The sequence below is a fragment of the Coturnix japonica genome, chromosome 6 (assembly GCF_001577835.2).
Source record: "Coturnix japonica isolate 7356 chromosome 6, Coturnix japonica 2.1, whole genome shotgun sequence".
NCBI classification, from domain to species: domain Eukaryota; kingdom Metazoa; phylum Chordata; class Aves; order Galliformes; family Phasianidae; genus Coturnix; species Coturnix japonica.
Window position 1 is genome coordinate 24327995 of NC_029521.1, and position 20856 is coordinate 24348850.

General features: G+C 43.3%; 1 protein-coding gene across 1 annotated transcript in view; it reads left to right on the plus strand.

The window, feature by feature from the left end:
• Positions 1-3712: 3712 nt before the first annotated feature.
• HABP2 (hyaluronan binding protein 2) overlaps positions 3713-20856 on the plus strand; it is a 25375-nt gene continuing 8231 nt past the window's right edge. Inside the window, exons 1-12 of the mRNA XM_015867318.2 lie at positions 3713-3872; positions 10282-10315; positions 13839-13970; positions 14855-14965; positions 15596-15712; positions 15988-16107; positions 16642-16813; positions 17215-17309; positions 17416-17662; positions 18331-18473; positions 18787-18921; positions 20120-20265. Coding sequence (XP_015722804.1) covers positions 3798-3872; positions 10282-10315; positions 13839-13970; positions 14855-14965; positions 15596-15712; positions 15988-16107; positions 16642-16813; positions 17215-17309; positions 17416-17662; positions 18331-18473; positions 18787-18921; positions 20120-20265 — 1527 coding nt within the window. The 5' untranslated portion in view covers positions 3713-3797. The remainder of the gene's footprint in view (positions 3873-10281; positions 10316-13838; positions 13971-14854; positions 14966-15595; positions 15713-15987; positions 16108-16641; positions 16814-17214; positions 17310-17415; positions 17663-18330; positions 18474-18786; positions 18922-20119; positions 20266-20856) is intronic.

Here is a 20856-nt window from a genome sequence, read left to right on the forward strand (position 1 = left end):
CTCACAGGGCAGTACAGCTAACAATATCCGGAGCTCTGATAGGAAAGGTTTAAAAGAACAACCAAAAGGCAGATAGGGACAGAACTCATGGCTGGGGCAACCACAGACCTTGGGCTGGGGACAGGAGTAAAGCTCCTTGGTGGCAGATTGCTCTCCAAGGTCTTGTTGGTGTTTATGTGCCTTCACTTGAAAAGCCTGGCACCAAATCAGTATCGGAGATGTTGCTGGGCACAGCGTGTGCCACTGGAGCTGAACTGCTTCCCTTCCTAATTAGCCAAGTTCTGCCGTGCTCTATCTATTTGCATAAAGCCTTTGAAGAATTACTTCTGGGTTATAGCAGCAGGGACAAGGGAAGAGTTCTTGCACGTCCAACAGAACTTTCTGCTGCCTGCATTTATTTTGGTTTTTGTTTGTTTGCTTGTCTTTAAATTTTAACAATGCTTTTGATCTGAGCCCAAGAATTGAAACCATCACTGGGAATTTGCTGCTAGAGAGAATTATGAAACAAAATGCAACCGCAACACTTTAAATGTTGATTTAAGTGGTGTCTAGACCTCATGCTGGCTTTCTGCACCAAGCTGAATTTCACAAAGAGAATGCCCCTCCTCCCCTTCCCAGAGTTGATATTAAAAGTCAGTTCCTGCTACTCCCACTCAACTCTGGTCCTTCTGTAAAGAGAAGAATAATAGGGCTTCTGCTTTCCTACTTTTATTTGCAGTTTGGAAAAGGCCCGTGTTTAATGGCAGTGGAGGGAGCATTAAAAAAGAAGCACAAACATATATAAGGATTTCGAGTTATTAGTTTAATTAAAGAAAGCCACAAAATGGTAGCTGTGGGAAAGGCCAAAGTCAAAGCATTGAATTTTATGTATTCCACAGCACTGATGCTGGGTTTGAAGAAAGATTTCCTGACCCTCCTAGAGACCATGTTATGCTCTTTTGGGCACTGTGCTGGTACCTGATGCTGGCAACTATTTCTAATAATCACTGTTTTTATTAAAGTTGATAATTAGATGTTGTTGTCTTTCCTTTACCTTGGGAATTTTCTCTATCATAGCATGTTGTTCATTTGTGCTCTTCTGCTTGATGGTCAAGGATGAAAAGCATCATCCATGTAGGGCTTGAAATGCTTTCCAAAATCAGAAATTGAGGGTTGTGCATGGTTGAAGAAAAATGTCCAGGGGAAATGTTTTCTTAGTGGAAATTCTTATTTTAGTGGGGAAAAAAAGATGGACAAAGTAGTGCAGTCAGGCTTCCCAAGCCTCTCGTATCCCTGAACATCTATAAACAGAAAGGAGACCAACTTTTTACACAGGCAGACAGTGACAGGACAAGGGGGAATGGCTTTACACTAAAACAGGAGAGATTTACGTTAGATGTTAGGAAGACATTCTTTACTCGGGGGCAGTGCTGACCAGAGAGCCATGGGTGCCCCATCCCTGGGTATGCGCAAAGCCCAATTGAATTAGGCCCTGATCTGATGGTGAGCACCCAGCCCATGGCAGGGCTTGGAACTGAATGGGTTTTAAGATCCCTCTAACCCAAGCCTTTCTATGATTCTATGTTTCTGCTGTTTATTTTGGCAACAAAATTACCCAACCACTGTCACGTACAACACTCAGTAGTAATTCCAAATAAATCACTGACAGTATCATCCTTTAGGTTGTTCTTTTCCTACTTTTGTACTAGACAGCACAGCCAAAAATAAATAAATAAATAATAAAAGGCACCCCTTGTGCCTGGAGCTGTTCATTAATGTAGGGGGGAAAAAAATGATCCAGAAGAATTTGTTGTCTAAATAGGCAACACAGAGTGAAAGAGATGTTACCACCTACACACTTCAGGTGGGAAGTGAAAGGAATACTGAGAGTAAAGGATCTGTTGAAGGCAATATATAGATGATTGTGCTGAAACCCTCCACTACGGCAGCATTTCTTTCCAGCACATTTAACAGTTGTTTTCATCTATTCATTCTCAATTTTAAAGGACAGATTAGCTCCTCTTTACATTTTTATCCATATTTTGTGTAATCCACCTAAATTGCCACAGAAAAGCCTTTTGTTTCTGATGAGCAATACAGCATCAATAAGATGAGTTTGGAGATGTAGAGAAAGTTTCATTCCAAAAAAAGAGAACAGCTGGACCCAAGCCCTTCATTGCCTTTGAAGCCTTTTACTATGCACAGCAACATGCTTTATGCATCTTCCATGCCTTGAAAGGGTTGGCTGTGTCTTCGTGGACAAGGAAAGCGAGATGGAATATGTAGGCTCATACTTTTAAGAATCAAAGTATAAGAAGGTCAATAAAGTGTTAAACAGCACCCAGGATAACAAGTTAATATTCCTAGGTGCCACGTAATGTTTTTTAACATATCATGAGCTGTGCACAAGGGCATATCTAAATAAAATGCATAGGAAATAGCATCACGCAAATATGATCTACATTTTTTCTTGATCAAAGAGGCTGAGGGAAAAAAAATAATTAAAAAGTAAAAGCCTTATGCAATGAGATTTAAAAGAAAACTTTGGAGGCTGACAAGACGCATCTGGCACAACTTCAAAGTCCATCAAAGTACATATAATCAATGTTTGTCAATAGCAGTTTTGCATCCTTTAATTTATCTTTCATGGGTATAAAGAATGATGTTATTAGGATCCAGTCCATACCTTAATTCTGTTTGAGATTTGATGAATCAGGGCTCTATTAAAATTCAGTGCAAATCAGCTTACTCAAGGACACGTTACATAAAGTTGTGCATTATCTAACCCCTTTCATCTTGCTGTCTTTCCAACTAGTTAGAGAATCTGGTATATCTTAAACCTGCATGTGTGGCCACCAACATATCAAATCTCAAACATTTTTTGCTTGTAGGCACCTGCTTAAAGTATGTACATGAGGAACAGGTGTCGCACTATTTATTTTTTGATGCATGAAAACTACTTTATGATGATCAAGCTCCAAAATGAGTGTACAATTTACTGTAGACTGTTCGAGTCTTCTCAACAGAAAATTATGTTCTTTTCCTCCTGGTGATGCAAAATGTGTTCAGCTTCATAAACATAGAGAAGTATTAACAAGTACTTCTGTATTTCTAATTTCCTTGTCCTTTGCTCTTGGGCTCCAAAATATTTGGGAGAAAAAGTGTGTTTTTCATATGTTCTCATAACATGTAGCACAAACAAGGTCTGATAAGTACAATTTTGTTGGCATTTCTATAATAGGGGGTTGTGTTCCTGTGTTGTTTCCCTCAGCTGCCACTGTTGTTGTAAATGCTTCGGTATTCACCTAGAAACTGGGGAAACTCGAGAATTTCAGGTTTTATTAGGAAACAGATCATGAGTTCTCATATCCATGGAAAAATGCTTGAGAATGTGAGTCTTGATGTCTGAAACTAGAAAAGAATAATAATAAAAAAACAGCACACTTTCATGTTTCTAAAAGTTTTACAATTTATAATGAGATTCACCATTTGTTCAAGTTGCTGGAAGAAAAGTCTGACAGACCTGTTTTGAATGAGAATAACAGAAAAAAAAAAAATTGAACACAAGAAAAACAGTTTTGTCATTAGTTTATACTATGCCCAGCTTTGTTACTTACTTGTTTGGAATACTTACCAGCAGCCAACTAGGTGCTTTTCTGGACAGGGTGCACTTATTTAATCAGGGCAATCTGTTGAACATTAAACAATATTTGAAGTCAGTTATTTGCACTGAGGTAGCTCACCCTCAAATAATTGTGCCTTATCTGAAAAAATGTAGGACAACAAGAAAAAGCATATTTCAGTTCAAATAGAGCAGCATGAGGATGGTTAATGGTGCTTTGACCCTTCAGGTTCTCCCACTGGTTCTTTTCCTAGGGAACACCTATGTGTCTGTGAGTATAGTTCGATATTTCTTTTCTTGCTGCATGCCAGCCCTGTCACTTGCAGAGCCTTTCCTGGATAGTTGGAAAGGGTGAAGAGTGGGTAGTGAGTATCTCCTGCCTACCTCATCCTTGGGGTGGTACAGGGCACAGCACGGCGATGGCACTGGGCTGAACTTTGGCCTCTCCATGTGGATTTTCTTTTGAAAGAAGGTTCCTTCAAACCCCTGCTTTCTTGATGCCAATTCCTATGTGTGGTGATTTCATATTTGCTGAACTTGATTTCCAAATGTTCAATGTTTGCATGTTTAAATTGATTCCTTTGGACTTGATGATCTTCAAGGTCTTTTCCAACCTGGGTAATTCTATGATTCTTTGGGAAACATGTATAGTGAGGGGCTTTAGTACATGGTGGGTCTTTCTGAAGAGCTGGATGAGTTTGCAAGCAGTGATAATCCGCACTCAGTGAGGCAGGTATAGTTGTCTTACACAGTGTGAAGTCTGGTGTGAATTTTCCTAACTGGTTCTAAGCGTTAGGTTGGTTTGCTCTCTCTGACAATCCTTAGCTGACTTTGTTCTACATTGCACAGTGGAAAACGCAGTGCATGTCTCCCCCAGCCCTGAAAATTCATTAACGTTGCTAAAATGCAAAAGCAATTCTGCTGTCACTGAAACGCAGCACGACAGAATATTCAGCAGGCTAGTTTTTAATAAAACATATTTTTTCTTCATAATTAATATAACAAGTTTTTATGGCTTAGCACTTGGTGTGAATCCCAGAGAAAAAAAAAACACCAAAAAAAATAGGAAGAGGGGAACGAGTTGCTGTGGCGCGACCATTGCATGGCAAGCATGTTACAAGGGGACCTTTTCCCTTAATGATTTGTTCCAAAGAAGTTATGCTGAAATAGCTTGAGCAAAAAAAAACCATAGACTTTGCACACTTGTGTAACTGTGGATTCCTCTCCCACATGCAGCTGAATTCCTGTTTTCATCCTTCTCGCTTCTATTCAGGGCTAGTTTTAGGAGTTTGTGTAAGTAACACTCCTCTTTAGAAATGCTACTGATGTTAGATAGCAGAAGTCAAACACAGATTTAGACAGTAGCTCCTACTGAGTCAGTCAAAATAGGACAGAAAAGATCTGGGACATTTATGGATCCAGAGGGTTTGAAGGACTATCAAGCAATAATTTCTGTCCATTCTTTCATATCCTGAGGAAAAACTGTTTTCACCTGCATTAATCCAAAGAATTTCTATTTAGGGCTTGAAAATGCATCATGGATGCAAGTGAGAGCAAAATTTACTCCTGTTTTAACATATGTGTGCAACTGTACAAAAGATTGCCTTTGGATGTAACCGGTCTTCCTGGTTTTCAGTTTTGTTTTGAGTGGGTTTCTTTTTTTGTTTTGCTTTTATTGCAGTAGGTGCTCATGGATCCACACATTGGCATTGCATGGACAAGGAATTTTTTAGAGAAATCAATACATTTCTTCTCAATAAGATGCTGTGGTGGAAATATTCCTGGCACAAAGTGCTGTGTTTTCAAGTATTCCACATTTTTTGCTAGGAAGAATTTCAGAAGCAGAGTTATTATCAACATCCAGACAGAGCCATTTAGCTGAGCATCCTGCCTTACCCAGGCTTGCACTGAATCTTTTCTGAAATACACATAGACTTGAATGATACACTTAAATGCCATTTCTAAAGAAACTGGCAAAAAGATGAGATTGAGCTGGATCCTACACTTTCCAGGGCAGGAGATGCTCACATGCTGGGCTCCCAGTTAATGAAGCTCTAGACATTTGTAAATCAACAGATGTTCAGATCAGCCTTTTCCCTCCTATCAGTGTTACTCTGATACTCAGCACCACTGGCAGCAGAGAGAAAGAGAAGCGCAGGAGTTGAAGCAGCAGCTGTGGTTCTTCACTGAATATTTTGGATCTTCAAAAAATTGATGTCTGTTACTTGTGATGGAGAGGGTTTTCAGGTTCCCAGCCATGTCTATTCCAGTAGTCAAGTGCACTTAGTATTGGAACGGAAAAGAAGAAAGTATTGCATGAAGATCAAACAATTGCAAGGAAAACCTATTAGTCCTACCCTCAGCAGGGAGCTGGAACTGGATGATCTTTAAGGTCCGTTCCAACCTTCTATGATTCTGTGGTTCTGTGATTCGAGGATAACTTTCCATCGATCTGTGTTTCCTAGCTGGCCCACAGCACCCGAGAGGCTGTTACCATCAGCACAGGTCTTTCCATGCCAGGAGTGTTCAGAAAATCACACTTTAGGGTGAAAAGACCCAAAGTGTCTCTCTTGACACCTTGGTATGTTAGTTTTTCTACCCTCTCATGGATCCATTCTTGTCATAAACTCCCATTTCTCTACTCACCCATCCTCCCAGGGCTCTGTTCTGCTGCACCACTGCAGAACAGAGCAAGGGTTGTCAAACTCCCCTCCCTTTGCACTCCATGAGGCACAATGCCCCCCTGCAGCATCACCTCACTTTGCCTGATGCAGCAGGAAGGCGAGGAAGCCCCAGGAGTGCCTCCAGCTAATTGCACTCCGAGAGGGACACGCGTCTCTCTGGCCCCCCCAAGGCAATCAGCTTATGCCCTGCAGCGTGCAGGTTGATATTCCCTGTAACTAAAGGGACTTAATGACTTTGCATAAGCTTTAAGTCGAGTAGCATAACCTGCAAGCCCAGCACCAACTGCCAAAGCATTCAGTGCGACACAGCAGGTTTGTGTAACCTCCTTGGAATGGGTTTCATGCCTTCCCCTAACTCTGGCATTGCAGACTGGCCCTGTTTTTCAGCAAGCAACACACACACCACACCCACCAGTGAGAGCCGCTTTAAAAACAGCCAGCTGCTAGCAGACCATCTCCTACAGTGTAAAGATTAACTTGGAGACTTTGATCTCTTGGAGGGCAGGAGATGGTCGTGTCTGTGCAGGGAAGCAAGCTGCCTCCTGCAGCACCTGTGAGAGCTGTGCTGTGCTTCTTTTAGATCCATGCGTGTTTTGGATCAGGTGTGACCACAGGAAGGGTCTGCAACTGAATAACCAGTAAAATCATAGAATCATTAATATTGGAAAAGACCACTAAGACCATCTAGTCCATCCATTAAGCCATCCCCACCATGCCCACTAACCACGTCCCTAAGTGCTACATTTCTCCATTTCCTGAATACCTCAAGGCACGGTGATGCCACCACTTCCCTGGGCAGCACATGCCAATTCCTTACTAGGCAAATAAAAGAAAGACTCTGTATGTAAACTTCTCTGGAAGTCCTGCCACCAGTTAATAAGGGACGTGCTGTGTACTCTGGGGCAAATGCTGCAGTTCAGCACACAGGCAGGAGATGGCTTGCTAGCAGAGAGGTGAAGAACTTGGGGGTTTTGGTGGAATCCTGTAAGGGAATGGTTTCCCAGGCTAAAAATACAACATGCATTGCATGTGTGCTCCAGATGGTAATATGCCCTGCTTTCATTATACCACAGCCATTGCCTTGGCTGAGTAATGTAATGTCATTGCTGGAAAAGCCATTTTGCCTTGAAGTTCAAAGACTGTCACTATCCAAGATGGTTGCAGGCAAAAATCTGGCTGATTGTAAGAGCATCAGAACCGTCAATTCCCTCCTCCTTTGGCGGGGAGCCCAGACAAAGGTTCCCACTGAGAGCTGTCAGCAGGATCAAGGGGTTCCTGAGGAAAGGCAGTAGTTGTGACTGCCCTCGTGGCTCCTCCGTGCCGGATGTCAGCCGTGGGTGGAAGCTGATCAAATAGCCATCCTCGTTCTCCAGCACAGCCCTGTGCCACTGCCTCCCCAGCTGCAAGGCTGAGACTGTGCAGAGGAAAGGGCCGAAGCTTGGTTTGCTGCCATGGAGGCCACTTTGTGTTGAGTTGCAGGAGAAATTCCTTGATTTAGTGCAATTCAGCAAGCAACTCATACAAGATGCAGCTGAATTTCTGAACTCCTGTAGGGCTTTGTTGTGAATTACATGTATGTGGAGGGGCAATTTTCTTCCCTTTGCCTCATCAGCTCAAATAACAACACTATTTTCTCTGGAATTACTCCTGGTTTGCACATATGTGAATTCACAGCCTAACCTTGCCTTGTCGCCTTTGTGCTGCCTGTTCCTCCACCTGCTTTTGTATTGTAATTATTCATCTTGATAGTAATAAGGGGTAGCAAGACACAATCGACTGTTCAACTGCAGAATGCCCTTGGCAGCTGTAAATAACTTCCCTTGAATTTAGGGTCAAATCTCGCTGCCTTGCTCTGAAAGAACTGCCAGAGATTAACTGGACATTTTTGTCTAGGAGCTGTAGGATTCTGACCTGAGACATAAGAAAGCTCCCTGTTCTGGCACTGCTGTTTGCAATCTATTTTATTAGCCTTTCTTAAGGAGTTGAAATGGAAAAATGGAGAGCATCATCTCTCTGTGGTGTTTAACCTTTGTACAAAGCCTAATTAGCAATGTTTCAATGGTTCTTTGGAGAAATGAAGCCTCACTGAAGTGTTAATCCCTATGATCATGACAACAACAAAGGTCAGGTGAAAACAGGTATTTTGAGTTTCAGTCATTAGCCCACCCTTGATTTTTAGGCACCCTATAGATGTGATTGACTCCAAACTATGTACCAGTACCCACATAAAATGCCTCTCCTGCATTTTTCTTTTTTGCAGGGTTTCTTTTTCTATGAGCCTAAAGTCATAAAATTTACAATTGCTCTCCGCGAATTCTTCCAGCTTCATTCCCCCATCTCTGTGGACCTGCTGCCAGCAGGATCTGGCAATTTTATTTTCTCTTGAGAAAACGCACAAAGTATCGGTGCCGGGCTGCAGAAAGGAGGCTGTTTGGTGAAACAAGCCCCACAGCCTCGTTTCTTCCCCCCCACCCCCCCGCTTCCCCTCCTTTTGTTCGCATCTCGCTCCCGGCTGGGCGCAGTATCGCACCTCGTTGAAAGGACAAGATCCTCCTCTGCTGGCCATGAGCAATACGGCACGACGGCGAGGGGTCTCGCCGCTGTGCTGCTCCTCCAGGCCTCAAAGCTCCATCCCCCTCCCGCAAACCACCTCTAATATCTCACATCCTATGTCCCCTATTGCACCACTTGCATGCTACATTCCACCTCCCGCTTTCCGCATCCCCCATCCCATGTCCTCCATCCCACTTCCCTCATACTGCATCCCACCTCCCACGTTCCCCATCCCGTGCCCAGCAGCCCCCTGCACATAGGAAAGAGCAAGTTCATGCCTGCAGGAGGGAAGGAGAGGGGCTCTTACCTGGCCTCAGCCACACAGCACCATAAAAAGATTCATGTATGGAACTTAAAGGTGATATTTGGCTTCGTGTCTGCTAGCAGAGGTGGAGATTGTATGAAGCAGTGTGATCTGGTGGATATCTCAAGGGAGGAATAAAGTCTCTGTGTTAGGAGGCCAGGTATACACACAGGAGTCCATGAAGAAAGGTTTGGAAGGGGGACAGGTTTGGGGGAAACGTAGTAATAATAGGAATAGCAATGTGCTCAGGCTCCATTCCTTCTCTTTTTTGTATCTGAGCAATGATGCAGTGCACACTTCATGCAGCCCAGGCTGTCACTCTGTCCTTCCCATGTAAAGTAAATGGCTGCCCTGAGAGTAAGGAAGTTTTAGCAGCCTCCATGAAAACAAAAGCTTCTGTCCCCAAACCCATTCATCAAATAGCACGAAGGGGAAGCACAGAGAGATGAGGAGGGAAACAAGGTGCAGTTACAGAGGCTATACCATGTAGCATGGAAGCCAAGCAGAAAAGCCCCCACTCCCTGTCTCCAGGAGGACATTAGCAGGCCTCAAGCATCCTCAGGTGCATGTGCCCAGGGTAGCAGCAGGTGTGAGTTGTTCTGAGTAACGTGGCAAGGTTCTTATTCACTGCTGCTTATTCATTTGCTCACAGTCACAGCCAGGGTTTAGCTGAGAATACTGGCATGGCAGCTCCACATCATTTCTTATATGCCTACTGTTAGCGCATATGTCCTTGTTGCACCTGGGTAGCCCTGTCTGCAGCTGTGATTTACAGCAAAAGGAGAGGTATGCTGACACCTCTGTGTGGGGAATTAATCCTGCTGTGGTGCTGGTATGTTCTCTTTCTGCTTCATTCATTCTTCAAAGGCTGTTTTCTTCCTTCTCCTTCTCCCTTTTGTCATTTGCCCTTGATCAGGAGCCAAAGAGGAAAGGCTGGAGTCTCATGTCAGAGGGTGAACGTATGGCATTTCCTCATGGGAAGGAAGTGCCCTGCTAGCTGGCTGTAGTGCTATTAGATAACTACCATCATTTAATAAGCAAAGAAACAATTAACTTCTCTGGGACTCGTGTTTTACAAACACACTGCAACTTTGGCTGGATGCTCAGCAACTGACTCTGCCTTTCTTTATCCTGTGCAGCCTTCCTGGTCCTCCCTGGTCAGCCTGCTGAATGGTAAGTGGCTTTGATTTCTTTATTAAATTCTGCATGAGCCTGAGGTGTTGGCAGCCTGATCCATTGAGATCGATGGCTGGTGGTTAGTGTTGAGTTTTGACTTCATATGCAGCTTTGCAGCACTTAAAGCAACAGTTGAGATAAAATGGGAAGTTATTGTGTTTTGAACAGGCAACGTGGCCTTCCTGAATCTCATGTTGGTGCAAAAGGCAACTATTTTAATTACCAGGTTAGGATCACTGTGTGTTTTTGTATCTTAATGGATCTATGGTGGAGAATTATTGTATTAGTGCTGAGTTTAGTGGGTAAGCCTCACGATTCCTTTTCTTGAATTCAGTGGCATATAGAGCTGAGCTTACAAGTAATAGTAAAGTATTACATTTGATTCCTTTTCACACATATGCTCACTTTTACTACTCACTCATCTATGTTCCTCTTCATTCTGTTGTCATTTTGGTGACCCTATATCCATACAGCTCTGGTTCTTTCCCCAGATTAATTCTGCTTTCCTTATAGAATGTTCCAGATCAGTATTTAGTTTCCACATCATCAGCTGCAACTAACAGCAGGCAGGCACTGCAAGGCCACTATAGTGAAATAGTCCTGAAATTGTTTGAAAGGAGCGAGGGTTTGGCTGTTCACTGTTCTTATTTCTTTTGCAATTTCTTTCTGAAGTCACAAATGCTCGCAGCCAAAGCTTTTGTGGAAGGGAGGAAATACCAAGAGGTCTGTGCAGAAGCAAGTGGGAGACCTACTGGTATTTGAAGTGCCATCGCAATTTCAGCTTCATAAAAATAACTTTATATTATTCACAGACCCTCAGAAAGTATTTAGAGAGGTGGCAGAAAAACTCATCCTGCTTAAATTAGGCCAGATTTCAGTTCGTCCCTGGAGGTTCAGAGAGCTTTAATAAATGCCGGGTGCTTTCAGTGTTGGCAATAAGCTTTAAATTTGCACATCACTCATCTCGACAACTGCAGTCCAAAAAAGTTACCTTGCCATTCGGGTCACTCGATGGCATCCTAATGCATCACTTTCCCACTTGGAACATTAGTCATGACTTGATCCAGGCAAGGTTTTGAAAACAGTGTGACTGCCAGCATCGGGATATCTGTTCTCCCTATAAGAGAGAGTCCGTGTAAGCTAACGAACAAGAGGATATTGATCAGAAATCCATTATATGATTGACAGCTCTTGGCAATGTGAAAAAGTGCAGATGAAAGCTTGAGCAGTTTAAAAGATCACCCAGACCTCAAAGCTGATTTGAAGCTTTAAAAGTCAATCTCTTGCCTATCAATTATGGGGAGATTTTTTTTTTTTTTTTTTTTTGTACTACACAGAAAAAAAGTTATTCTTTGAAAATTTGCATGCAGGATGTCTAATTTAATTTCATGTAATAGTCACATTTCGGTGACAAATGTCAGATCACTGCTTTTATATTAAGCACGTTAAGGTTTTCCAGCGCTTACAGAGAATGAGTACTCTGATTTAGTTCTGATTTAGTAATGTGTTTAAATCAACCAGTGTATCAGATTTGGTGTGTTAATTATGTGCTTAGATTTAAAAAAGAAAATATGTTGCTTTTGCTTTACTAAACCCACGGCTTGTTATGAATAATTAAAAAAAATAAAAATGGAATGGGAACACTTCTTAAGTAAGAAATGTGGAAGCCAAATAGTTATTTAGTGATATAGTGATATAGCAGTGATAAACAGGAAGACATCTTTGTTTGATGTACCCAAGCCGGGGAAAGGGGGAGGTGGGGGAGGTTCTGTTCTTTATTCTTATGGTGCTTAATAAATGATTCCTTGGTAAGAGATGGCAGCAAAACAAAGCAGTGGTATCGTCAATTCTGAGCACTGTCCTGATGCTGAGCAGTTGGTAGATGCTTCTGCAGCGGCTTTGGTGTCTGTGCTTGTTTGGAGCACTTGTTTTTCCTCTATCAATTCAGCAAAGCCCTTGTGCTCTCTGTACCGCATGCTGGGCATGTCTGCTGGGTGCTCTCGGCAGCCCCAACTCCTCCGCTCATCCTTCACAACTTTTACCAGCTATGTCTTTTAGAGAAGAAAGATAGAAAAAAGGCTACCCTGTCTCTCCGAATAGCTCCTTAAATCACCTGTGGAACAAAAGCTGACGTTCCCTGCTAAGATTTTGAAAATAAACAGGGGAAACAAAACCAGGCTCCTCCACAATATTCCCTCAAACTTGAGTCCGCCTGCAGAATCTCCCCTCGGACAAAGTGAGCTTGCAGGTTGCATTTCAGGCAAAACCTTCTTTTTGTTTTCCTTTCTTAACTACATCACATTAAATTTAATTTTGTCCACAGTAGACAATGTCCTTATCTTCCAACGAGATCCTTCTGTTCCTCAGCACAGCGCACACTTCTGCAGCACTTGCACACTGTCGAGACTCGGCTCCTGTGGAAATAATGAGCTGAGTAAAAGGAGTCTTGACTTGACATAGCAGTAAATGAGGTGAAACTTTTCTCTCTCTCTCCTTTTTTTTTTTTTTTCCTGAGAAACGAGAGTTAGCATGTAGGAATGGGGGAAAAAAAAGAGGAGAAAAAAAAAAAAAGATGATTCTATTTTAATATGAAATATAAAACATCCATTGTTACAAAAGTGGATTTTTTCTTTCTTTTTTTTTTTTTTCAGAAGCAAAGAAAGAATAAAGATAAAGGCTGCAAGGGAATGAATGAGGGGAGAAAACTAAGATAATGTAGTCGATAATCAGTTCAAGGCTGAGCATTATCCATGGGGCCATCGGTCCGGCCCTAGGGGAGAGCTTTTTAAAATCTCTCTGCACGCAGTTTAGGTGTGCTCATTACCATAGCTTGTCTTTGACATCTCAGCAGGGCTTCCATAGGCAGCAATGTGCCCATGCAGATCATCTGCCCCAAACATGGGCTGGTGGAGCTCCAGGCTCTCCCTCAAGTGAGCACGTGCTTTGTGGCACACGTTCCCCAGCACAGTGGGGATGTTGCTCCTTCAGAGAGGCTCTGTGAGCTTGCAGGCTTGCTGCCCAAACGAAGCTGTTTATCTTCAAGGAGCTGGCATTTGAAGGAGCAAGACAAAGGAAGCCTCTTCTTGCAGAGCTTTCTCTTCCCAGGATGCTCAGAATCCTGTAGTCATTAAGACTGGAAAAGACATCTTAGTTCCTCACATCCAGCTGTCCACCTACCATCAGTATTGCCCACAAAGCCATGTAACACATCTCCATGTTTCTTGAACTCCTCCAGAAATGATGACTTTACCACCTCTACGAGCAGCCTGTGACAGTGTCTCACCACTCTTTCTGGGATGTTTTTTCTAATATTCAGCCTGAATCTCCCCTGGTGCAACCTGAGACCATTCCCTCTCAGCCAATTGGACTCGTCCATATCTGTATGGACCTAACTATCAACTGAGCAAAGAACATCCGTGTCCCCTCCAAGCACTGCAGTAGATGCCCCCAGCTGGGGATGGTCACACACAGAGGTGACTTTGTAGCAGTTATAACCCTTCTGCATTTCCTTCCCCTACAGATGAAGCTGATGAGTACGATGAGTACTATGATGAATACACGCAGGTGGAGGAGGAACCCTCCAAAGACTTTATGCTCTTGGGGGATCCCGACTGGATCGACCTATACCCTCACTACAGAGAAATCCAGCAAGGTACTCGTGGGGGTGGATGGGGGGCGAGGAAGGGTTGAAATCCCAGCCCTTGTATGCAGTGTGTGGCAGGGCTCGGCTGCCAGCCTGCCTGCAGAATGCCTGCTTCAAAGGGATGAGTGGGGAGGGTTGTTTGCTGTGTTCTCTTTTGTGTTTCTCTTGTAAGGAGCCTGTGTTTTATCTCTAGGTTTCACAGGATGGATTCTGATCATGCAGAACATTTCTGATTGCTACTACAAAAAAACACAGGCTTATTTGTCTATAGACACTGTAAGATGTAATTGCTGTTTTCATGGGATAGATGTTCTGTATTTGTGCTGGGAACCAAATGTAGAGCAGGTTTCTTTTCTTTTCTGGTTTTTTTTTTCTTTTTTCTTTTTTTTCCTTTTCTTTTTCTATTTTACTGAATTTTAGGAGAGCAGGAAAGGATGCCCTGGGCTGCTGTGGGAACACAAGGGGAAAGGTGGGACTGCAACAACCCTTCTCCTCTGGATGGCTTTTCCAAGGGAGTTTTAGTCCTAGGTTGTAAGCAGGGCAGAACCAGGTCCAAGCAACTCCACACCAATGGCACGGAGGCAGGCGCCCAGGACAAGCTCAGGTTCTTAATAGATCTGCTTCTACTGCAGAGGCAAATGTGCTCCATCATATTGCCTGTAAAGGGAGCTGGGAACCCCTGGGCTCTAAGCCTTACAGAGTACAAGAGGCTCCACAGCAATCCATAGCTGCTCCTGCTGGGCCAGCCATCAGCACAGCCTGTGTTACAGTGGATGCTTGCCCAACCTTCTTCACGGCCCTATGGTGGCACCTGTCACACAAAAAGCGCACACAAGAAAAAATGCCAGCAAGAAGCTGAAAGCAAAACTAAAAGCTCTCTGTCCCTACCTTAGAAGATCTGTGCTCCCCAAACCCCTGCAAGAACAACGGCTGGTGTGAGATGAGAGGAAGCCATTTCACCTGCCACTGCCCCAGGCCCTATACCGGGGATACCTGTGAGAAAGGTAATCACTCCTTTGCTGACTGATGTTTCTTGTTCTTGCAGCTGAGGCAACAGGAGCAAGTACAGGGTTTTATAAGCCTACTCGTCACTGGAGGGAGAGATTTAGCAGCCCGCTCCAGCCATGTCAATAGATCCAGGCCAGAATCTGTCTAAAACAGCACTGCACATTTCAGGTGTGGAGAAGGCACACTGCTGTCTTCTGCCACCCCAGGGCAGAGGAGGCTGAGGGGAGCAGTCATGGTGGCCCACAGCTCATCATGGGGAGTGGAGCAGCAGAGTGGAGCTCTGCTATCTGGTGATAGTGACAGAGCCTGAGGGTTCAGCATGGAGCTGTGTCTGGGGAGGGGTGGGAGGGTGGTAAGTAAAGGCTCTGCACCAGAGGGTGATGGGCATGGAACAGTCTGCCCAGGGCAGAAGGCATAGCACCTCGCTACTGGAGTTCAAGGAGCATTTATTTGGACAACACTCTCAGACATATAGTCTGATTTTTGGGTGGACTCAATCTTTGGTCTCTTCCAACTCAGATGATGTTCTGTGGTTCTCTGGGTCAGGAGAAACATGCCTTCCCATCAACCAGTGAAGGCACAGCTCTCACACACGTGGATGAAGTTGTTTTTCTGCTTTCCTGCAGTGGAGGACACGTGTGTGGACAACAACTGTGCCAGAGGAGACTGCCTTGTTATGTTAACCAAACCTTACTATCAGTGCAGCTGTAGCCATCCCTACAAGTTACCAGACTGCCGGCAAGGTGAGTGCAGCTCAGCAGGCACAGATCCCGCATTGCGGGGTGCTGTGGGTCTGGGCCTGTGTTGGCTGCAGGTCTCATCTGCAGGGATGATGCTGGGTGATTTATGCCCTGTTTATGTCCTGGTGGGTTGGTCACTAATGAGCCCCATGCTGGCAGGTATTTTGAAGTTCTTACAAGGCTAAATGGAGACTTTCCCTGATTTCCAGTGGGAATGTGAATGGCTATAGTGTGTCCAGCAGAGTGATGATGCTCTTCTCTGATTTTCACCTTGACAGCTTCTTCACAATGCAGGCCAAACCCATGCAAAAATGGAGGAATCTGTATGCGGCACAAAATCAGATCAAAATTCACCTGCAAGTGCCCTGAACCTTACCAAGGGAGGTTCTGTGAGATCGGTAAGTCATGGCTCCATTGGAGAGGCGAGGGGTCAAACCTCACAGATCGCCCTCACCTTGCAGACAGCCTGACTGATGACTGGCTGATGTTTGTAACATAACACTGATTGCTCTGTGTTGCAGGTGATCTTTGCTCCATCCTCCATGCAGTTTAGGATTATAACCCTGTAAACTTACTTTTGGCACACTCGTTGCCCTATCATGACAGCAGCTCTGTGCCCAGCTCTGCCTCATCCCTCCAGTACCATTTCTTGCATAGGCCACTGGAGAAGAGATTCTTCTTTGTCAGACACCTTTTAGCTGCTAGGTCTTACCCAGTAAAGAGGCTTTGGGCACTTGAAGTCAGTGGAACTTATGCTGGAGAGATGTTGGGACATAACTCATTTCTGGCCTATCTGGATTATCACCATGTAGCCCTGCTAGTCCTTCTGATCCTTTGTCAAATTAATGTTAGGGAAGGAAGAGAGAGGAAAAAGAACCACTTTAGTCAAAGAATGACAGAGAAGACTCTTTTATATCAACATGGTCTTACAGGACCGGATGATTGTTATGAAGAGGACTCCTTTTATTACAGAGGAAGAGTAAACCAAGCAGAGAATGGCAGGACTTGTCTGCACTGGAATTCCCACTTGCTCTTGGACTTCTCTATTAATGCATTTATGGAGGATGCTGAGTCTTATGGCATTGGGGAGCATAACTTCTGCAGGTAACATTTGAAGAGCCAGTTGTATCAAACAGATCTTTGAATACAGATTGCTCCCATGAATTTGCTAAAGTGGTGGTATTAAAATCATGGTATCTTTCTTGACAACACCTCTCTCTAAATTATGGAGATACTGGAGATGCCACTGTTACTGATGAGAAGATTCCAGAAACAGACCTGATTTTCTTTGTCTTTCTTAGGGTTGTTAGGTGTGGGGACAGTAAAATAGCAGCAGTTACAACTCCGTTATTTTAGGTATTTTCTTTATCAAATCTTTTGAAGTGTATCTCTTAAAGCTTGGTTCTGCCATGGAAGCACAAGTGTGCTCTTATAAGCATTCTCAGCTTCTTCGCACAACTTCCAGGAGAGTTTTCCACTTTGATGCTCTCAACCATCCCTTTCAGAAATCCTGATGAGGATCAAAAGCCCTGGTGCTTCGTCAGAAAAAATGGTAAAGTGGAATGGGACTTCTGTGCTGTTTCACCATGCTCTGGAACAGGTATAGTAATGCCTTAGGTGTGAGCTGGTTGGTCATGTGTAGGTGGTCCAGATGAGCAGGTCACTGCCTGATACTTAACTCCTACTGTCTGATGTTATTTTTGCAGTACATGTTGCTGTTTCTTCCAAAGCAGCTGTGGGGACCCAAGAGCAAGAAAATGAAATGTTCAAAACCTGTGGAAAACCAGAAAGTCAAAGGGGGCTCAAGAGAATCTATGGTGGAACTAAGACTACAGCTGGCAAGCACCCCTGGATGGTATCTCTGCAGAACAAGTCTTCTGGAAGAGCAAGACACTTTTGTGGTGGAGTGCTAATTAAATCATGCTGGGTTCTTACTGCTGCACACTGCATTGAGTATGTGCATGTCCTTTGCCTAGGGCAGATAAACATATAAAAAACAAGGTAGCCATTAAGGACAACTTGAAATGATTTACAATCCAAATTATTTCTGGGTATCAAATTGAAAGGAAAACATACATGAAAATATGCACATACATTTTAAAAGATGGTTCTTGCTGGAATTACAAATTAAACTTACCCTCCAGTCACCTAAAATGATCTAAAACATGGTTTAGTGGAGAAATATTGGTGGTGGGTGGGCAGTTGGACCAGATGATTTTGGAGGTCTCTTCCAGCCTCGGTCATTCTATGATTCACTCATCATCACAGCTGCAATAACAGACTGTTTGCACAATGCTGTTCTCCCCCAGAATGAATTTAAAAATTAAATGTCAAAAAACTAGGTTAAAAAAAAAAAAAGCAAAAAAATGTTCATGCAGAACTAATAATGTTGTATTTTATCATTGCAACTATTCAAGGGTGCACGTACTGTCCAGCACTGCATCTTTCTCTTCTAAGCTATCCTATTACTATCGTTGGGATTCTTTCCATCATGCCCTACATCAGGAAGCAGTGTCTTGACTTCTGGATAGTTAAGCTGCAGGTTTTCACCACTGTTATACAACATCTGTAACTTCTGCACCACCACAATGGATAGTGTAGTTTACTGTACTCTTTTGCAGAGACCGAGCAGAAGATCTCCAAGTGGCCCTGGGAAAGCAAAACCTCAAGAGGAAAGAGCAGCAAGAACAAATATTTGATGTGGAGAAGGTCATCGTACATCACAGATACAGCGTGGAGGCCGATGTCCCATACAATGATATTGGTAAAACCTTTTTATTTAATTAGTTGGAACTGAGATCAGTATAAAATTCCCCTCTTAGAATGTGTACCGGAAATAATTAGGCCGCATTGCGGCTTACACCCCTGTGAATCATTGGAAGATGAATCATGATGGGCAGAGAAAAATCATGTGTGGGGAGGAGTTAGAAAAAATAAAGGGGCAGGTTCAGCATGTAGTGCAAGCTGTATGTCAGTTGCATGGAGCCTTGCACAGAGTTATGGTACAGACTGAAAGTGATGGCCAGGGATTAAAACCAGTTACAAATACTTCTTGTGGTTGATTTTCTTGTTTTCAGCATTAATTAAGTTGAAGCCGATCGATGGTCAGTGTGCCATAGAATCAAAGTATGTGAAAACAGCATGTCTGCCTGATTTTGAATTTCCTGTTGGGACTGACTGCTTCATTTCAGGATGGGGTGAGACGGAGACAGGTATGTGAGTTCTCAAGGGCTTGCTGGAGTTTTGTTAGTAGCTTGATGGCAAGGTAAACTGGTACTTTTAGTGGCAATTGCTAGACACAAATGCAGGGCTAGGCATAGAGTGAAACCAAGACACGGAATTATCCACCCAACTAGCTCCTTTTCTTGCCCACAGTAAACCCTGAAGGGAGAAGTTACAGCACTTCAGAAAAGATAATTGCAATTTCCTGAAAAAAATGCATTTTCTCATGTCCTGATTAATGTGTTGCTGTAAAGCAGCAAAAGGAAAATGTGTCACTGAGGCTGCAGTAGGTGTCCTGGTGTTTTGTGACTGATACAGCCTGATACGGTGTGTAGGGCCAAATTCCTCCTTCTGATGCAAGTCTCATTGAAGTCCACAAGAGACAAGCATGTATGTTTAATCAGAAAGCACCAACAGAATCTAATAGACATTTTTTAAAAGTTCGAAATAAAAAGCAACTTAAAAGCACATGGGGGATTTTTGTATTTTGTATTTTTTTTCCTGCTAAGTATATAAAGTACCCTGTCCATGTTCAAACTAGATGTCTCCTTCTTTGCTATGAGCTATTATTAGCATTTCAGGAAATCACTGCAGAAGTGGTAAATATCCTGAAACTCAAGCAGAACCAAACTTGTAAACCATCTTCAGTCATCTGCAGATGGTATTGCTTTGATACTTTGGCTTTCGCCTTTAGATGTCAAGTTAATTATGTCTTTAAATTCTCTGTAATTAATTGTTGCCTTTAAATATTGCATGATTTTCAGTTTTCATCTGTTTCATTAGTCCACACATTAAAACATCTAATGGCACCAGCCTGAGAAGTGCTGAGCAGCTCTAAGTACTGTTGTACTTAGTAGTGGGAGCTGCAGACAACCAGCACCCTTGAAAAGCAGGAGTTACCTCTGCTACATGCAGAGCTGATCTGAGCCAGATTCTTGATGTGTGTGTGACTTTGCTTTTGTTCAGGCAGCAGCTCGGTGTCTTGAGTGAAGCTTTCAGGCTGACTTTAACCCTTATCAATGCAGACAGATACTTTTCTTTCCAGGCTGGACCATGAACCCCTTCCTGGTCTTTACACCTTGCCATCCATAAGGCGAGCAAATTCGTATTTTGAATATTTTGAAAAAAGACGATATGTAACAGGAATGTGAGGAAGGTGACTCCATTTTTTCGGTGTACTTCCTGCAGATGACATGTCCCTTCAGCTGTTAGATGCCAGTGTCAAGCTGATTTCACAGAAGCAATGCAGTGCACCCAAAGCATATGATCAGAGGCTGGATGAAAGCATGTTCTGTGCAGGAAACCTTCGGAGAGGTAGAACTGATTCTTGTCAGGTCTGTTGCTTTTTCTGTATTTGAACTCTAATTTTTTGTGTAAATAGGCTGTGCAGAGCAAAAGCTTTGGCAGGGCACTGCATGTGTATCCGTTTCTTCCATCAGTGTATTACTTCAACAGCCATCGTATTTCTCCCATACAGTTTGAGATGTATATCCCTGGAGCTCATGTTATCATGTTATCACTGTCAGCCGCAGGCAGATCTATGGGACCTCAAGAATAGGCTGGGAAAGGTGGCTTCTGAGGCTGACTGTCATAATAACATGAAAACTTGCCTTTTTCCTCTCGATTCTATTACACTCTCTACCACGAGAAACAATTCTAATCTGATTTTTGCTATCAGAGCTTATGCTTACTAGAGAAGTCAGGGCTGATATTTCCTTATAGTTAGTGAAAATGTGAAGCCTGTTGTCATGGTTTTGTAATTTTATAATTTTGCTATCAGTATTCCACATCATAACATCATGTCAAGTATGGATACTTCTGTTGAATGTGCAGTCCACAGAAGAAGACTACATATCCCAGAGAACAACAGGAGTAACAATAAGTCACGGGACCGGGACTCTATATAATCTCGTTCCCAGGCTGGA